At 39.1% G+C, this 19,648-nt stretch overlaps 1 protein-coding gene across 1 annotated transcript in view; it reads left to right on the top strand.

Annotated features, from left to right (window-relative positions):
• Positions 1-18,676, top strand: part of LOC128381463 (peroxiredoxin-like 2A) — a 223,662-nt gene extending 204,986 nt beyond the window's left edge. Inside the window, exons 2-6 of the mRNA XM_053341481.1 lie at positions 14,600-14,842; positions 15,030-15,121; positions 16,757-16,897; positions 17,929-18,093; positions 18,176-18,676. Of these exons, the coding sequence (XP_053197456.1) occupies positions 14,698-14,842; positions 15,030-15,121; positions 16,757-16,897; positions 17,929-18,093; positions 18,176-18,289 (657 nt within the window). The 5' untranslated portion in view covers positions 14,600-14,697 and the 3' untranslated portion in view covers positions 18,290-18,676. The remainder of the gene's footprint in view (positions 1-14,599; positions 14,843-15,029; positions 15,122-16,756; positions 16,898-17,928; positions 18,094-18,175) is intronic.
• Positions 18,677-19,648: the final 972 nt, after the last annotated feature.

Below are 19,648 nucleotides of genomic sequence, written 5' to 3'. Positions count from 1 at the left end.
TTTAAAAAGTCACCAATTAATTTTCTGATAATTAGTTAATTGATCGATTGATTGATTAATTTTATAGTCCTTTCAGCACTACTGTGTTGCAGTGGTTCATAGCCTGGTAGTTGGGAGTCTTCCAGTGGGTCCCATGATATCTATGTGAGGCCATGATATGATTTATGGGAAAGGAAGGAAGTAAATCAAAGTTCTGGCACTCAGAGTATTTGCTTTGTGAAACATTTTGATCGTTTTACCTCTTCTGACCTTGAACAACAGTTTAATCTGAATAGTTTAGAAGGTGAAAAACAGTCTTTGGTGGGACTTCTCTTTGGTTTAAAACCTGAGGTGAGAGACAAGTAGACACAGCTTTGTTTTTATGGGTCACAAGCCAAACAATTTGGACACCAGAGTGATAAAGCCCCATGTCTCCATATGTGTCCTGGGTGTTGGTGATAATCATAGGTCTTATCTGCTTTGATATCCAGCCTCCCTCAATCCTGCCCTCCACCTGTGCCCCACATCTCTGATCCTCGCTACACCACCACCACTTAGAAGTATCAAGATGGTAAAAAAAGACACTCAGGATGAGAGCTCGGACTTTCCCACCAGTCTAAAGAGACCATGACATTACCTGTGCACATAAATGAAATCTGATGTCTGCTAAGCTAGACGTTTCATATCAGGTCCAAGTGGCATTTGCTTACATCCTTTGATGTGTTTAGCAACCAGTCAGGATCACCTATTTTTTTCCTCTGGAGCAGCTAAGGTTAGGTAGGCTTCTGCTATCACAATCATAATAAATCAATAGTATTTTCTTACTTTTACATAGAATATAACCATAATATGCTTCTGAATGATGATCACGTTGCCAAGTTAGGATGGTCACTCCAATATAAATCAAAAGACATCACTTCTTGCCTATAAGTATCAGATTTTTAAATTTTTTATAAGTGTGTAAACACTTAAGCTGATGGTGTAAGTGTGTAAACCAAGAACTCTGTGTAACTGGTGACAAAAATAAATTCAGTGGGAACATTTATTTGCAAGAGTGCAGCAATATCAATACGCATTTAGCAAATGTTGCATAATTTTGAGTAGAACATGTTCAAGGGTAACGTTTCCAGACAAAATGACAACATAACACGGATCATTTATAGACACGATCAAAAGTCATTAAAATCTACAAAACTACTTGCAATAATATCTGTTAAATTTCATGTCTATATTTCCTGAAAATACAGAGTCTGTGCAAAGAATACAGACATGGTGTTAATCACCAAAACAGACAAACAAGCTGGTAACAGACTGCCAAGAAAGAAGCGCCTATAAGACACAGAGCTCAAACTGAGCAGTGAACATGGCATTAAGAGAGACACACATTGACACACATTGATAGCCACTGATCACACATACACACACACACACACACACATACACACACACACACACACACACACACACACACACACACAAATGCAGGGTAATATCCGCTCAAACCACCTCACTTGAACAGAAAATTACGCATATGTGAGGAGACGCACACACACTTGCACAGATACAGTGGCTGCACAGCTGCTACAGGCAATCAAGACGGAGCGTCGTGTTACAGAAGCCCGATGACTCTGCTCATTCCAGCCTGGCTGAGCTTCGCTCTGCGCCTCACATCACTCCGATAAACAGGACACCATGCCAACTTATCTTACCAAGCTGACTCCTCTCTCTACTACCTTCTATTTTACACGGGCCCCCAAACACACTAAGCTTCCGCCTCTGCACCCTTACCCGCACTTTACAACCCCCCACCACCCGGCTACATGACACTTGAGGCTCTAAATCCCCTGTTCATGCAACGCAGACTTCAATCATTCCAACTTAACACGATCACTCATCAAAACGACTCACCCTAATCACTCAAACACACAACTGACATCTTCTCAGTTCCCCTTAAACAATACCACGAGAGTGAGCTGTGTTTCCTTTATTCTGCCAAAATAACCAACTAGATATAGATGTACGGCCCACAACAACAGAGTCTCTTAGTGTCATTTCTCTCATGAGAAGATCTGGGCAGCCTTACACCTACGTACTACTCCTTTCACACCCCCCTCCAAGCCCTCATTTCCCCCTCATCACCCCGTTTCATAACCCCCACTCTGGGAAACGTGGGCCCCACTGCTCTCGACCGTGAGCCAACCTTAAAATACACATCTTGAGAATGGTTGTGTTTCTCTGTTGCTTATGATGAACATTTCCTGATTGCATTACATCACATCGTTTCTGCTGAAGCCATCAAATATCCATTTAAAAAAAAAAAAAAAGGCCAGGTATGTCAGTTGGATGTCGGCCAATCTCAAAAAAAGTTTTCTCAAGAGAGAGGATGGGTTTCTGCCTTGTCGCCCACGTCAGCTAGGTAAATAATACGTTTTGGCACCATGTTAAGTTTTGTAACTACATTTATCAGCGTGTCTCTCTACGCTAAAGGGCCAAGAGTAAAGACAAGCCTGGGATATTCAGTATCGGTCAAAATAGATTCTGTATATCACGCTTAATCTTAACATTAAATTTATTTAACCACCATCTGGACCACATGTCCCAAACATACAGTCCTGTGGGAAAAATCCAAGTTTAAGAGCAAAGTGGATGGCTTGACGTAAACATTTACATTTACAGTGTTTGATTTTTAAGAGTCTGACTGAAGACAATCTGCTCGTAACAAGACCACGCCTGTTCAGTCATACTGTGGACAGGTGGCAAACTGAGGAAGACCGAGGGAAAGTTAGGTTTCAGAAGCCTTACCGACAGTAATATATATATCATCTTGCATGTCAGTGAGGGCCATGTGACCTGTGACATTCCTGTTGAGGATATAGACAGGGTAATGCAGATACCTCTTCGTCACACTAGCTGGGCGTGGAATGTGAATGCCAATATTCACCTCCGGAAACTAAGTGAACCAGATTTTGGCTTTTGTCACAAGGGGCAGTTGGAGTTCATATAGCAAGTTACCTCCCTGGTTCAACTTGAAGATATGCAGAAATTATCCCATGCAGTGAGCTACTATAGCTTTGATTTAATTAAAGAAGGTGCTAGATTGAAGTCATGGGACAAGAGGTGTATGTACCATATATTTTTAACAATCTTAATGACTTGTTTACTTGCTAATGGTCTCTTGAAGATGCTTGGAGTTCAAAAACACATCATGTGGCAACATGGCAAATGTCTCCTCACTAAACAGCACTTACCACTCCTGGAATGTGGTTAAGTTGTAAACGACAGATCTACAGAGCAAACAAGGGCTTTTATTCACACGTCCTTTGACATTTACCATGCTCCTGTTCCCCCTGTTTTCTCACGGGGTCAAATCGCAACACCGTGGTTTGCTCTCTCCTGGCTTGCTTCAACACCCTGTCACCCACCAGTTAACCTTGTATTTCAAACCCTATAGGGAGCCACGTTAAAACAGACCTTCCCACCTGTTGCTGATTCCTACCATATCATTGGGCAATATGTCGCCACCAGACACAGTTTTGTACTAAAATCAAAGCTGCACACTCTTTTGGACCAGACTAAAAATGATCAGCATGTTCGTGGCGTCAATAACAACTCGGGGTCAAGCCCTTTAAGACTTTCCCTCTTAGTTTGATGTCTTTATCAGATGTGTGCACAGTGGACTAAGTAATAATATATTCCTACATGCATTATGTTGCTGCTAAGAGGACAGCTGCTGTTATTCGCGGCATGACTGTGTCGCTGCATACCGAGGAGCTGTGAAGACCGAGGGTAATCTCCTTGGTCCAGTCAGATGGCTAAGACAAACATATAGGGCTACAGATTTATAAGTTCAAGCCTTTATTGGAGCGTGCAGCCAAAAAATGTGTCTGATTGACCAAGGCCAAGGCCTAAGTCACTGTTTCAACACTACCCACTTAGTTTTTTGGATAATGACAGCATAATACTATGATCTTAGTAACAGAATATAAGCCGTAAGGGTACTAATACACAGTTAGATAGTCTTGAATCTAAATTGGTGGAAGACTATCGCAGTAAATTAAGTTGTTGTGGAATGAATCTTAAGGAAACATTGATATTTTGGGAACTGATTAGCTTTCTTGTCAAGAGTTTGATGTGTGTGACTCTGCAGCCAGCAGTTGGCTAACTTACAGGACCGCTCCAAAGTTTGCACACCCTAATGTAGATTCAAGGGAATGGGAAGGTGTGTCCAAACCTTTGACTGGTACTGTAGCTCACAGCGCAAAGACTTGAAAATAGGAAACAGCAAGCCTATCAGTCAAAAAGGTAGCAAAATCCACCTATCAATACCTCTAAAGCTCACAAATTCACATGTTGTATCACATTTTGTTTATTCTGATAAAAAACTAGAGTGTAAAAACAACAAATTGCAGTTTTCTGGGGAGATATATATCGTACTGTGTCTTGACCAGCCGTGGTAACCCTGTAGTCTCCATTGGTTGTTGTTTTTATGCTTTGATTTTGCATTGATTAAACAAAGAAGATACAATGTACAATGTGAGCCTTTGGACCAAGCTAGGTGCTTCCCCCAGTCTTTCCGCTCACCTAAATAAACCTGATGCTAGTCTTGGTAGCTTCATATTAAAACATGGCAACATTTTAGTGGTGTCAGTCTTCTCATTAAACTCTCAGCCAGAAACATCTTTCATTTAAATACAGAGTTTGCGTCACCAGGTATAATGTGTTCTTTGATATTATCTAATGCAGCTTTCCAAGCAGATTTCTGCTGCCTTAAAGTGACCCATTTGGCCTTTGCACTCACTGCACAGAAATCTGAGGAGATTACATGTGGAAGTGATATGGAGAATATTCCATCCAGCTTGTGAGAGACCAGAGGGAGCTATTATCATATTTATATCCCCAATCAAGTTCTTCAAAAACCAACCAGCTTGTGTTCAAATTACCCAGTTAAAACTCTGTAAAAGAAAACAACCTAATTTATTTCAAGCGGTATTCCCAGTGGGACTCAAAACTGTATTTGAATTGGGTAGCACAACAAATGAAATGTTAAACTTTAAGACAAAAAGTTTTACTTGTCTTTAACCTTATTTCACCTTTTGAATACCCTGGAAAATACAGAGGCCCAGCCAAGCAGTCACATGGGCGCACTTGGTGAAAGAAACTCAAAACCGACACCTTCTGCGTCCAAGAACATGTGATGCGAGGCACACAAACACACTCAGGCAGAGGAAGACCACAGCTACACCTTAACGCATTATGCATGTTGTTAACTACAGATGATGCAATGTGCGAACAAAACTCACTCTAAGAGTTTAAAAACACCACCTGATGATCCCCATCCATGTTGAAATCTACATGGGTCCTCTAAGACTCCACTGTTGGAGCCCATCCTGTTAAATAAGATTATGCAAGTGCAATGTTGACAAGAGGTTCTAACATGAACACAAATCTCGATGTCTCCCAGTGGGTCCAAAGATCTGCTTTGCCTGCATAGGGCCAGGCTGTCTCTGTAGTCCCACACCACTGATTTGGCCAACATGGATTAACAGCAGAGACATGGTGGGGTATGAGCATCCACAGCATCACAGTATCTTGCCCATCTGCCATGAAGACATGGGCTAAAAATAAAACTTTCTCCCAGTGGGAGTAGGCATAGTTGAGATCGAGAAGGTTGCAAAGGGTCCTCGCTGGACAATACAGTCATATGCCTCGATGGATATTCACCTGGTAGGTGAAGACATGGGCCTGTTATGATGCTCATGAGCAGGTTTTCCTCTCATTCTGTAGGTACCGTAGCTTGAGTTAGACACTAGTTTGTCACTGCATGTGCGTGCACCTTCAAAACACTAACACACACCCACACAAACTCTCTCTCTCTCTCTCTCTCTCACACACACACACACACACACACACACACACACACACACACACACACACACACACACACACACACACACAGACAGACAGAGTTAAAACACTGCTGTGAAGCCATAAATCTACCTATCCAAATTTGACCTAAGCTCAATTACAGGTCCCTGTTTATTATTAGAACAAAGGCGGTCTTATTAAAACATGTCTTTGCATTTTGTATTTTTCACACTGTAGTTAGCCTAATTATTTTCTGTGCAAAAAAATACCTTGCTTCTTTAACAGTGTAAAAAGACATGTTGTACCTATTTAAATGAAAACCACTGTTTATCAAACCACAGCCAAATGATTCTTCATTACTCGACAGAAAACTGTGCAAGCACCACAGTCCAAATGAAAAGGGGTGAGATCAGACTATTAAACCAAATAGCCAAACTATTAACCTGCTGTCTGAAAGTCATGAAGATGCTAAATTAATCCATCTCATCCTGAGAAATGGAAGCACACCAATATGACATATAAAAAAACAAACGTTAACAATCATTAAAATCATTCAGAACTTGCATGTACAGTAAAACTATTCAACCTGCAGCCTAACAGGAAACTTTTATATTCAGGTGTCATCTTTAGGTTCAACAACCCCATGGAAGACAGAAGAAGGCAGGTAGTGACATTACCTTTCTCTGTAAGGCAAATATTTCCACAGAATCCAAAAAACTTAGAAAAAAAATCAAGTGATCCGTGAAGCCGTACACCGAAGACGTAATTCACCCCTTGTGGCAGCCAGTGCGCGGCTGCAGGACAGCTGTAGCTGACGCAGTGGTTCCCTGCAGTGAAACCGGAGGAGTTGCTCCAGGTAGGATCAGCTCAGATCTTTGACACTTCAGTAGTGGAACCGCTACCCGTTCCCACACAGCTGGTCGCTTCTGCAAGGAATTCCCGTCGGTTCACTCAAAGGCAAATACAAATGTCCTGTTACAAAGTGAGCATGTGCTGGAGCCGGACTCGCGCTGCAGAGCATATGAAAGCATGCGTGCAATGGACCTGCACCCTGCTGCAGCTATCGAGGATCATTGCGCACACATTGCGCACATATTACTCTCATCTGAACAGGTTTTATTCCTTAGAGATAATTGTTCCAGCAGATTACTAAATGTATTAATGATGGTATTGTTTTTATTAAGTCAAGTCATTCATTGATTAGAGTGGACACCTATCAGTTACTGAAGACTCGATACTCACTGTGAAATATTTATGTAACCGTGTACAAACTGAAAGAAATAAATTCAGTTAAGTATGTTTTATTTCTTGTTTGTCGTCCTTTGGACGAATTTATGGCTTTTTGTGAGCAACAATTGCCAACCAAAAATGAACAGCAACATTTACACACATACAGATTATAGTAACAGCAGCTATGATCTTGCCAGTTTGAGAAGAAGTAAACATTTATAACAAATGAGGATGGATATGGTTTGGATGCTTGTCAGATGTTTTCATAAAGAAATTGAGGAAGAAGCAACATTAACATCTCTTCCTGCAACATCAAGAAAAACTGTATTTTCCTGCATTTGCAAAAGCAAAACTGATTAAAACCTTTTCTGATAAACGTCATGAACTGAACCAAACAGCTCCATCTTTGAATTAATATAACCAGAACCAGTACACAGGTTTATGGCCAAGTTATGTGTCAGAATAATCAGAAGAGAAACATAAACTTAACTTGAAGCCCATAAACTCTAGAAAAAAGCAGCCCCATATCACTGCAACCCCCAGAGGGCAGTGTGATAACCTTCAATTTACTATATAGTCCTTTTATTAATTAATCAAACCGGTTATATGGGATTTTGTTTGTTCGATTGTCTAAGTAATGTTTAGTCTTTCCTTGATTGAATCATGTTTGTTAAATGTGTTATTAATGTTAAAAATGTATAATTATATATATAATTAATGAAAGTAGAGCATGATAGGAGTTCTTAGACAAGTTCACAGGGTCCGTAAGCAAGATAAGATTTGGACTGGTATGTGTTTTGTCTCACAAATCAGAGAAATAATCCACTAAATGACATAGTAGTGTAGCTGCCAAAGGTCACACTATGTGTTAGTCACTGGGAAAAAATGACATAAGTGTTTATTGGTTTTGATCAAGTAACCTCTGCATGTTTAGGGACAGAGTAAGGGCTGTGTCACTGCACTTAATATATACCGTCTGATTGGGTGAGTCCTCCTGCTGATGTGAAAGCTATATCTGGCTGAAAGGTGTGCAATATGATTATACAAGGAAAATGATATCTGTGATTACAAATGTTGACTAGGTGTCATCGGTTTCTTGGAAACGGAGCCTGCTGTAATTCCCCCACCTTCTCCTCTCCCATGTGTTCAAACCGTCCCAGTTTCAGGACACGGTGCACATGAATGGTCACACAGGCTTTCCAAGGCTTTGTCAATCTCAGTGATATAAAACAAATGTGAAATAAAATGCTCCATAGTTCACTCATATAAGTTTTAATCCTTGTTTACTGTATATAATATTTCATTTTGTTTATTTTATCACTTGCACCCTTACGTCACTACTTTTCCCCCCACTGAACTTGTGTCAATTTGAATTTCTCCCGAGGGGGATCAATAAATATACGTCTTATCTTATCTTATTTTATCTTATCTTTATATTAGTCCTACTAGGGATTGGGATTATAAAATAAGGTGGCCATTGTGCTGTATTTACAGTGAACATAATTGGCAAGTTTAGTTAACCAGACTCAACAACATTTTACTTTCAATGAATGAACTCAGTCCCCTTAACTAAATGTCCAAATTCTATAGTTCCTAGTTAAGTAACATGCTTTTAAGTATGCTATTCATTTATTTATGTATTCATAGTACAATACAAGTCTCTACAAACCTACCTACCTATCTATCTATCTATCTATCTATCTATCTATCTATCTATCTATCTATCTATCCAGTGCATGATATCAACACCTCATATCATTATGAAATTCCTGAGATGTTTCCTTGTTAAATCAGTTTAGATATTGTACTCAAACGGAAAATGGCACTTATATTAATTTCCCTTGTATCAAATCATTTCAGAATGAGTAGATTTGATAATCTGGGACACTTTTTTAGGCTTTGAAATACTTTGATTTATACAAAGCAGCCTTATCTTTCTGAAATGTGCGTACCCATATTTGGTAATTTAATTTAGTCTGCCTACATGTTGTTTTGCTTTCTGCATTAGATTGTTAAAAACAACTAGTAGCCTATCTACCTATCTATCTATCTATCTATCTATCTATCTATCTATCTATCTATCTATCTATCTATCTATCTGTAATGTTACAAAACTGGAATAATAATAATAAAAAAAATCTATCTATCTAGCGAGTCGGAACTATTTAAAAATGCGGGGAGCGTTAATGACGTGACACCGTTACCATGGAGACACAAAAGCTACATCCGGACGCTCAGTGAAGAAAAAGAAAGGTTTGTCGTCTTTTAAGGTCGTTAAATTAGGAAAATTAGTCATCAAACTTACATTTCCATACGATGTAAATCATAAACAGTAAAAATTAAACTACGGTTCAGTTAAACAGTACTGCCTTTTAACGTGTTGCCATGGTTTCACGCAGGAAAACAAACAAACTTAAACACTGAATGATGGACTCTGAGTATTTAAGGAGACACCTGGGGAAATGTCTGGCGGAGGGGCTTGCTGAGGTGGCCGAGCAGCGACCTGTGGACCCGATCCTGTACCTGGCTCACTGGCTCCACAACTACAACTCCAATGTAGAGTATGCGGCGGAGGTAAAGCTGCTGTTTAGGGTTACTGTCAGTAGGGGGCAGCATTACACACAATATACCACTAATGTAGCGTATGAGACAAAAGCTGCTGTTTAGGTCTGCTGTCAGTAGGGGGCAGCATTACACATAATAAACCAACGGCTCTGCAATATACAGTACCACTAATGTAGAGAGGCCTACTTTGCGTACACATGCACTACTGATTATCAGAGGTGGAAAATAACTAAGTATAAGTACTATAACTGATTCCAGTTTGAGGTACTTGTACTTTAGTGTAGTACAGTGTGAAGTACTTGTACTTTAGTGTAGTGCAGTTTGAGGTACTTGTGCTTTACAGTTTGAGGTATTTGTACTTTAGTATAGTGTAGTTTGAGGTATTTGTACTTTAGTGTAGTGTAGTTTGAGGTATTTGTACTTTAGTGTAGTGCAGTTTGGGGTATTTTTACTTTACTGTAGTACAGTTTGAGGTACTTGTACTTTAGTGTAGTGCAGTTTGAGGTATTTGTACTTTACTGTAGTATAGTTTGGGGTACTTTACTTTTCTGTAGTACAGTTTGAGGTACTTGTACTTTACTGTAGTACAGTTTGGGGTACTTTTACTTTACTTTAGTACAGTTTGAGGTACTTGTACTTTAGTGTAGTGCAGTTTGAAGTACTCGTACTTCACTGTAGTAAAGTTTGGGGTATTTTTTACTTTACTGTAGTACAGTTTGGAGTACTTGTACTTTACTGTAGTACAGTTTGAGGTACTTGTACTTTACTGTAGTACAGTTTTGAGGTACTTTTACTTTACTGTAGTATTTCCATGTGATGCTACTTTCTACATGTCAGAGGGAAATATTGTACTTTCTACTCCACTACATTTATTAAACAGCTTTAGTTACTTTTCAGATGAAGATTTGACACAATAGATAGTATAACAAGATTTTAAAATACAACACATTGTTAAAGATGAATACTATTGTATTTATTCATTACAATACTTATGTACGTTTACTTAAGGGATTTTTAACAAAATATTTTTACATTGCTGTATCAGCACTTTTACCTCGATAAATTATTTGAATCCTTCTTAGACTGCTGTTAACAGATTAGAAAACCTGCTTTCTTTAATCAGAGGTTATTTTGTGCATGCAGTGCTGTAGATAATATTTTTGTTTACCATGACCACATGACCACATGACCACAACCACCACAAAGAAAAGAATCAGGAAATACTGCAACTAAAGCTACTGAACCTCCACTACCACTACCACCACTACAACCTCTGAGGCCTTATTCTTCTAATAGGTTTTGAGAGCTGCAGTAGACGATGACACAGACTTAAGACAGTCTAAGCTGCTCAGGCTCAGTGCTATAAAGCTGTAAAGCCAACAGTCACCTTTTACCTTTAGCTTATATTTATGTGGTGATCTATGTCTGCATCAGACTCATAACAAATAAAAGGTCAAAAGGTCAAAGCTTTTCATAATATTCAAGCATGTTTGTTTTTTAAAGTACATGTATGAAGGGTGCTTAAAAAGGTGTAGTAGGGTCCTTTTTCTCTGTCAGAGTGTCTTTGTTGTTGTACTTCTGGTTTTTTATTGCAGAAAAAGAAGATATTGTCTCTCATGGAGCAGGAGCTTGAAATAGCCAGAGAGGAGGCTTTACACCAGGAGAAGCTGAGGGAGGAGGAGGAGAAGATCAGGAAGGCCTTGGAAGAGTCTAAAAAAGTATGTTATGTGACAAAATCTCACACAGAGTCTCCATTTACTCCTTTTTTATATAAAACCTTTCCTATCAAGATTTACTAACTTGCTGGAGGGTTTGTTTTAACCTCATTCAGTCATTTTCAGATTGTGTTTAGTTACACTTAACCTTTAAAAGGTGAATGACCGCCTGTTTTCTCTATTTTGATAAGTTAATTTTAGGCAAAGACCAAAAGGAGTAGAAGCAGGAAAGTCGTCAGTGTAATGTTCTCCACTTACATTCACTCACATTAGAGTACATCTTTAACACACTTTGAGCAAATTCCTTCAAGAGAGCATAAACGCATTAACAGATCTCTGAGAAGGAGCCTGCAGGATCTGAAGCACCCACAACTACAGCTGCTGAGGGTGATAAACCTGTGAAAGAAGAGAAACCAAACACCCCTGATCCAGAAAAGCAGCAGGGCAAAGACGAATACCAAACTGAAGCTCGGGATAATGACACTGAACAGGAGGTGATAAAAAATAGATCTCTAATCTGTGTGCTGCTGCTGCTGCTGGTGGTGGTGGTTCCTTCCTGATCGTTTACAATCACTTCTTTGGTTTTTGATTTATGATCTTTTGCTGGGGTCTTTCCGGTGTCACTCTCATTCTTATATTCAGTGCATGACTCGCCTCGTACATAGTGTGGAAATAATCATTAAAATAAGTTAAGGAGGTGGTGTGTCTGCTGCCAGGTGAAGGTTACAGATAATTTAACCGGTCCAGAGTCTCCTGGGAGGAAAACCTCTGAGTCTGATGTCAAAGAGGAGTCTACAGATAGAGATACACCTGCAGGAAAAAAGGAAGAGGAGCCGAAGAACGATCAAGTAGAAGAGAAAACTGAGGTGGAGCCGAGTGATAATCATGTAGAGGAGAAAACTGAGGAGGAAGCAAAGAGCAATCAAGTGGAAGAGAAAACTGAGGTGGAGCCAAGTGATAATCATGTAGAGGAGAAAACTGAGGAGGAGGCAAAGAGCAATCAAGTGGAAGAGAAACACCAAGATGAAGAAAAGGTGATCTGTGCACATGGTTGATTTAGATAATTAAACTCACAACAAATAAAAAGGTGATTGGCAGGTAAAGAGTTTTACTGTGATGCTAAAATGTTTCTGTCTCCTATTCTGTCTGGCGGCTCGTCTGCAGGTCGTGGATAAAGCTGAATCTGCTGAGCCTGAGCAGACTGAACCATTACACTCAACTCCCGACCGAGGAGCTGACGATTCAAAAACAGACCAAACAGAAGAGCCGCGAGATGAACCAAGCCCTCGCTCGCTCGAACAGAACACACAGAAGGTGATGCCGCTGAAATCCAACTTAGACGATTAGACATATTCTGCTCATTTTATCACAAGTGTCGTCACGTTTTTGAGATTTTTGGAAGGAAAAGATGAACAGGATAAATAGCAAGGAAAGATGGACAGCGTCGGTTAAGAAAGTTGAGGCAAAGTGAGCAGAAGACAGGTGAAACTTTACAGAAGAGATGAGGGAGAGAAGACAGGAGAAAGCACAGCTGACAAGAATAAGAGGATGTTATTCATACCCCAAAAAATACCCCCCAAGAGTCCAGGTGAAGAAATCCAGGACAGGAAGTCAAGCTGAGAAAAGTGGCTATCATCATCATCATCATAATTATTATTATTATTATTATTATTTCTGACTGTTTTCCATTATCTCATGAACTCATTTTCTATATTACATGATTTAACCAAAAGGTCGATGAAGACAAACCAGAGGAGACACTTTCTGTGGAGCAGCAGGAGACAGACAAACCGAGTTCTCCTCCTCCTCCGATTCAGGACCAGGAAAAGGTGGATAATCTCATTGAGTTATTCTACTATCTCTACTCCCTTCATTTTTTTATCCTTGTTCTTTGCACATTTTTGCAGAGACACGTCGGTTTAATACTTAACCAGCTCTCTCCGTATCGTTTCATCTCAGGAGGCAGACGGGCAACCCACAGGTGAGAACACTGATAGCTCGGCTCCGGCTGACAGTGATGCAACAGCAGAGGGAGAGCTGCAAGGAGAGCCTGAAGAGTCGACTCCTGATGAGGCCGACGCTCAGGAGAAGGTAGAATTAAAGATGCCAGAAAAAGTGCCAGATTTAAACTGTCCGTAGTCTTTTTTCTTAGACTTTTAGATATTTGGCAATTTTAAAGTTGCAGTGATGAATCATTTCTAATAAAACTTTGTGTTGCGTTTCAGGAAGAAGAACAAGAAGCAGATCATACTTGATTGAGTCAGTGTTGTTTGACTAACCTCTGACCCATCTTCTATGGTCTATAAGTTTACGGCTTCAGTACACATGTAGTTTGATGGATGTATATGTGCAAATATATAATATGCAGGTATGAACTAAAAAAAAATAAACATCAGATTATTTCAGTGTCTGTTCCTAAATTCTTAAAATATCTTCTTCATGCATGTTTTAAGACACAAATTACATCCACTCCTCCCACAGTGTAAAATCCAGATCTCCATGTTTACTTGTTTCCTCTGCTGCTCTGTTTGAACAGCTTTAATAATAATGATAAAGAGGATGATCATTTTATTTGTACAGCAACTTTCATACAAGACATGCAGCTCAATGTGCCTTACAATAAAATACATTACATACAGCAAGTGCTTCACATTAAAAGGGCTTAAAATGAGCATAAAGCAATGTTAATAAAAATGAAAATGGTAATAATTTTAAAATAGTAAAAGTATGCTGGAATATAGAATATATAAAATCCAGGTAGAATAGGCCTACAACATTTTAAAAGAAGTCCAATGATGCACCAGTGTGAATATAATATGATAGAAAGGTTAAAGCTTTCATAAATCTCCTCCACGGAGCAGATTGCACTTTTATTTTGTAACTTTGCTGCATCATCGCTCACATGTTTGATATTGTGACGTGATGACGGTGCAGTTTTCAGTCTTTCCAGTGACCTTTGAACTATAGGAAGAGGAGGAGGAGGAGGAGGAAGGTGGTGCACAATGACTGTGTGTTTTATTTTCCAGTATCTCCAGTTGTTTGTCTTCCAGATATTTAGACTAGATAAGAGCGTCACTGATCAACCACAGCTGTGATTAATCACGTCGTCTGATCCTTGATCCAAACAAAGGTTGGGTTAAGGAAAAGTACGGGAGGGAGGAAAGGAAGGAAGGAAGGAAGGAGGAGGAGGACTGTAGCTGGGATTTAAATGCGCTTTCATACCCACGGTGCCAGACGCAGAGCTGCTGTGGCTCCGGTGGCGCACAACATGAAGTAAATCACTACATTTGGAACAACTGGAGAAATTTAAAGAAAGGAAGTTTTTTTAGGAGGAGAAGCAGCGATGGGGGTCGTAGTCAACGCGGTGGCTACTTTCGGTGCCTTCATTACTAGTATCATGAACTTTTTCACTGATATATTTCTGACACCACCGCTGAAAGCAACCATCAAACATTTAGAGGAAACTGAACTCAAAACTCTGACAGGAGGTGAGTCACGACAAGGTTTTAATCCATAGTGGTGCAGATGATTGAGTTTTAATGGTGTAAAGTGTGTCTGTGTCTGTCTGTCTGTGTGTGTGTGTATGAAGAGAGTTTATTGTTTAGTTGGAGTGCACATGTTCCTCATTTAGTCTGTTGCTCAATTGAAACCCTTTCACCTCATTTCCTCCCCCAGACATAAAGACTTTGAAGGCCAGGTCTCTGTGGGAGAAGACCGGAGCTGTCATCATGGCAGTCCGGCGGCCTGGATGATTTTTGTGCAGAGAGGTAAAGTCAAAGTTTCCTAATGTCTGAACTGACAATCACTTTACATTAAACCGTTAAACCACAGGGCTGGGCAATATGGGCAGAATCAAATATCATGATATATTTACCAAATGCCTCCAATATCGATATTTTGACAATATTGTAGGATTGACTTTACTTGATTGGTGCTTTTACAAAATATTTATGCAATGAGATTTTTGATTAATGTGCATATAATGACTAAGTGGATAAAGGCAGATAATAGAAATATTTTTACTCTAATGCAGCCTTTAATAGTAGGAAAAGACACTTATTCCATATTATCATGTTACGATATTCAAAATCTAAGATGATGCTTATAAAATATCACGATATTGATATAATATTGATTTATTTTCCAGCACTATTAAGCCCTTAATGTCCCCTGACCCCTGAAAGATCATATTAATGCTAAATATCCAGATCTCACACTAGCATCAATATTCATTCGGACATATTTGGTATATTAACCCTTTACATCCTGTTCATGTTCTGACTCATAATTAGTCTCTGCACCAGGGGTGTCAAACATGCGGCCCACGGGCCAGAACCGGCCCGCCGAGGAGTCCAATCCAACCCACTTTCTTTCTTTCTGTCCTATCTTCTCTTCCTTCCATCTGTCTTTCACTCCTTCCTTCCTCACTTCCTTTCTTCCTTCAATCTTTCCTTCCTTCCCTCCTTCAATCTTTCCTTCATTCCTCCCTTCCTTCCTTCTTTACTTCCATTCTTCCATCTTTCATTCCTTCCTCCCTTCCTTCAATCCTCCCTTTCGTCCATCCATCTTTTCATCCTGTCTCCTCTTCCTTCCTTCCTTCCTTCCTTCCTTCCTTCCTTCCTTCAATGCACCTGCCCCCATAAGATCAAATTGGGCTGTATGTGGCCCTTGAATGAAGATGAGTTTGACCCCCCTGCTCTACACCGATTCACATTCATAAATTCTGCATCAGTCATTAATAAATGTTTGATTTAATCTTATGGGGAAAAGATTATGGATTCACAATCACTATTAATCACTATTCCACTAGTCCAAGAGAACATTTTATAGAATATGAAGAATATAATATGTTTTAATACATTTATTTATAAACACAGGTCAAATCTGTATATTTTCATATTTGAAAAATGTGTATCAGCTGCACAATAATGTATGCTGTGGTTCACATTAGGAAAAGTCTGACCTAGAATAAATATCTATATGGTGTTTTTACAGCTTTCTAATATGGGTAAAATGGGTTAACTTTGATCCTGAACAGTATGTAAGGGTTAGGCAAGTTTTGGATTGCTGCAAGAACTTTAATAACGATCTGTAAGTTTGAGCAATGTTTGGCAGATTAGTCTGAGTTTGCAATGACTGACCCGTTCAACAGGTCAATGTAGATTTAGAAGTATTAAACCTCCCCAGCATTTGGTATTTAGCCTGTTTTTAGCACATTTGTGATTATTGCACAGTGACAGACAACAAAGACCCGCTCAAACTCAACCATTAATGCCACATAGTCCAAAGTCAAGACTCAAATAGCCAGTACATGTGAAGCAAAGCCTTAACAAATACAACCAATGTTACAGAAAAGCTAAAACGGAGCAATGATATTTGGTTTTTGGGGTTGTATATTTTAGGAGGCTGCAGAGCTGTCCTCTCTGAAACCCCAGCTGGACGAGCTCGGGGTTCCTCTGTACGCTGTGGTGAAGGAGGACGTCGGCACCGAGGTCCAGAACTTCAGACCGTACTTCAAGGGGGAGATCTTCCTGGACGAAAAGGTTCACACTCTTGTTTTATGTTGTGTGTCAGGGTTATTATAGTTTTGAAATGTTTAGTTTTTATTTTTTATTTTATTTTTCAGTTTGCTTTTTTAATTTCAGTTTAGTTTTAGTTAGTTCATCAAGTGATTTAGTAGTTTCAGTTTAGTTTTTCAGGTATTAAGAGAAAGCATTGACTTGTAGAAGCTGAAAAGGATGAAATAATGTGTGACACCAAATATGTTTTATCATCAAGTCCTTTTTAAATTTCATTCTTTAACCACGAAGCATAGCGGCTGCTGCAGGACAGGAAGTCATGAAGCTCAATTTATCTGCAATTCAGTTTAGTTTAAGTTTTACATTGTTCGTTGTAGTTTTTTTAGTTTTCGTTTTTATTTTTATTTCAGTTAACTAAATTATTTTTTCATTGCTACTTTTAGTTTTAGTTAACTATAATAACCCGTGTGTGTGTGTGTGTGTGTGTGTGGTCGGGTTTTCCTTCAAACCAGATCCATCCAGTTTCTCTTTAACACACTGAAGTCTTTGAGAATCTGTGAAAAATCAGTTTAGATCTGCATGAAGCATTCACAGCAGGGTTATTGTAGTTAACAAAAACTAAGGCTAAAACTAGCAATGAAAAGATAATTTGGTTAACTGAAATTAAAATAAAAACTACAATGAACAATGTAGAACTAACTAAACTGAATTGCAGATAAATTCAGCTTCGTTACTTCCTGTCCTGCAGCAGCCGCTATGCTTCGTGGCTAAAGAATGAAATTAAAAAGGACTTGATGATAAACTATATTTCATCCTTTTCAACTTCTACAAGTCAAGACTTTCTCTTAATACCTGAAAACACTCAAACTAAGACTAAATAAAAACTAAACTGAAACTACTAACTCACTTGTTGAACTCACTAAAACTAAACTGAAATAAAAAAGCAAACTGAAAAACTAAAGAAAAATAAAAACTAAAGAAAATTTCAAAACTATATAATAACCATGATTCACAACTTCTTCTTCTTCCTCTTTCTTCTTCTTCTTCTATTGCAGAGACGCTTTTATGGTCCCCGTGAGCGAAAGATGGGTCTCCTGGGGTTCCTGCGTGTCGGGGTTTGGTTGAACGGCTTGAGGGCCTTCCAGAAGGGCTTCATGGGGAACGTTTTAGGGGAGGGGTTTGTCCTCGGTGGGGTCTTCGTCATTGGGAGAGGACAGCAGGTAGAAATAACCATCCTTACACAATTGGCACAAAACTTATCAAATGATCTGAGGATAACTTGTTTTTGTTGTTTCCTTCTAGGGAATTCTGCTGGAGCACAGAGAGATCGAGTTTGGAGATAAATTCAACCGTGAAGATGTGATCCAAGCTGCCAGGAGGATACCACAGGAACTTCTTTCTCTGGAAAACAAATAATGCTTTTGTATTATTAGAAACTCGTGGCTGTAAAACAAAAAAAAAAAGCAAGCATCTGACAGTCTCGTATATTGTAGATTGCAGAGAATAATATATTAGTTAAAAGTGAAATGTGAAACTTGATGTCTGATAATGACTTAAAAAAAACTAAAGGAAGTGCACAATACTGGTTAGTACTGGTTACTATGGCGACCAGGATGCATTTAGTGGTCTGACTGGTTCAGTATGAGGCTCCAAGTGTTGTTAATGATGGTTTGACTTTAAACTCGATAGAGGAAGCAGACTTGATGTCTAACACTGTGTTTTGTTTGTTTTCATACTGTGTTTGTGATACCACGATGTCACCTTGGGAGCAAAGAACCAATAAAAACCCGTCTTTGCACCGCAGCACAGCTTGTTTTCATTATGATTCACTGCTTGGATGAAGTTACTCGTGTGAATTTCACCAAGTTGAAGGGTGGGATTCTTTACTTGTTTTTTTTTTGTTTTTTTTTCCCTCTCTCTTTTTTGGTTTTTGCAGCCAGTATCATATCCAATCCATCTACTTTCCTTTCCTGCAGGGGTTTTTGTCCTCAGTCAGTGCTATATGAGAGCTCCCGCCCCCGTTTGTACAAAACAAAGTCCTTTTTTGGTGCCTTTGCATTCCAGGATCAGAAATACTGAAGTCTGTGTTCAGCATGAATAACTTACAGCTCTGACTGGATATTTAATACATCATGGAAACAGGTTAGTGTCTGGTTTAACATGTCATAGATTGTATAAAAAGCTATGTACTGTATTTTTAGCTGTGGATGCATGCTGCTGCTTTTTCCCATTTTTAAGGCTGGGTCATTAATAACTGGTTTGTATGAAGGCAATGCTCATTAATCTCTAATCTCTAATGGGGCTAATCCAGTTTACTGTGTTTATTTCTGCACTGAGAAAAGTAATGAGGAAAAAAACCCAGCAGCTGAATCTCCCACATGAAGGATGTAGTCCTAGAAATATGCTCTCTACTTATTTTTCTCTTTCCCTTTTTAGAGTAAATTTTCATACTTGCACATTAAAGTTAGTTTGAATTTGAGAGAAAAACACACAAAGCTTCACTTTTTCTTCTTCTCCTCTTTTTAAAACTGAAATATTAAACTCATAAGCAACAAAAGCAAAGTGAAATTAACCATATGTTTGTATTGGCACCATTAAAAGTATGCAGGATTAGTTATTAGAAGTTCCTGTATGCATTGGATCACTGAGTTACTTTTAATACTTAAGAAAACTTTAAAATATGTTGATTCTCAGGGCAAGTTCTCAAGTGTTTCTTTGGGCACCGTTGCTGCTGTAACTTTTGGCCTAGACCTTATCAAACACACCAGTGATGAC

This window comes from Scomber japonicus, chromosome 20 (assembly GCF_027409825.1).
Source record: "Scomber japonicus isolate fScoJap1 chromosome 20, fScoJap1.pri, whole genome shotgun sequence".
Lineage (NCBI taxonomy): Eukaryota > Metazoa > Chordata > Actinopteri > Scombriformes > Scombridae > Scomber > Scomber japonicus.
The sequence above is the reverse complement of the archived record's forward strand: the minus strand, read 5'-3'. Positions and strand labels throughout refer to the sequence as shown.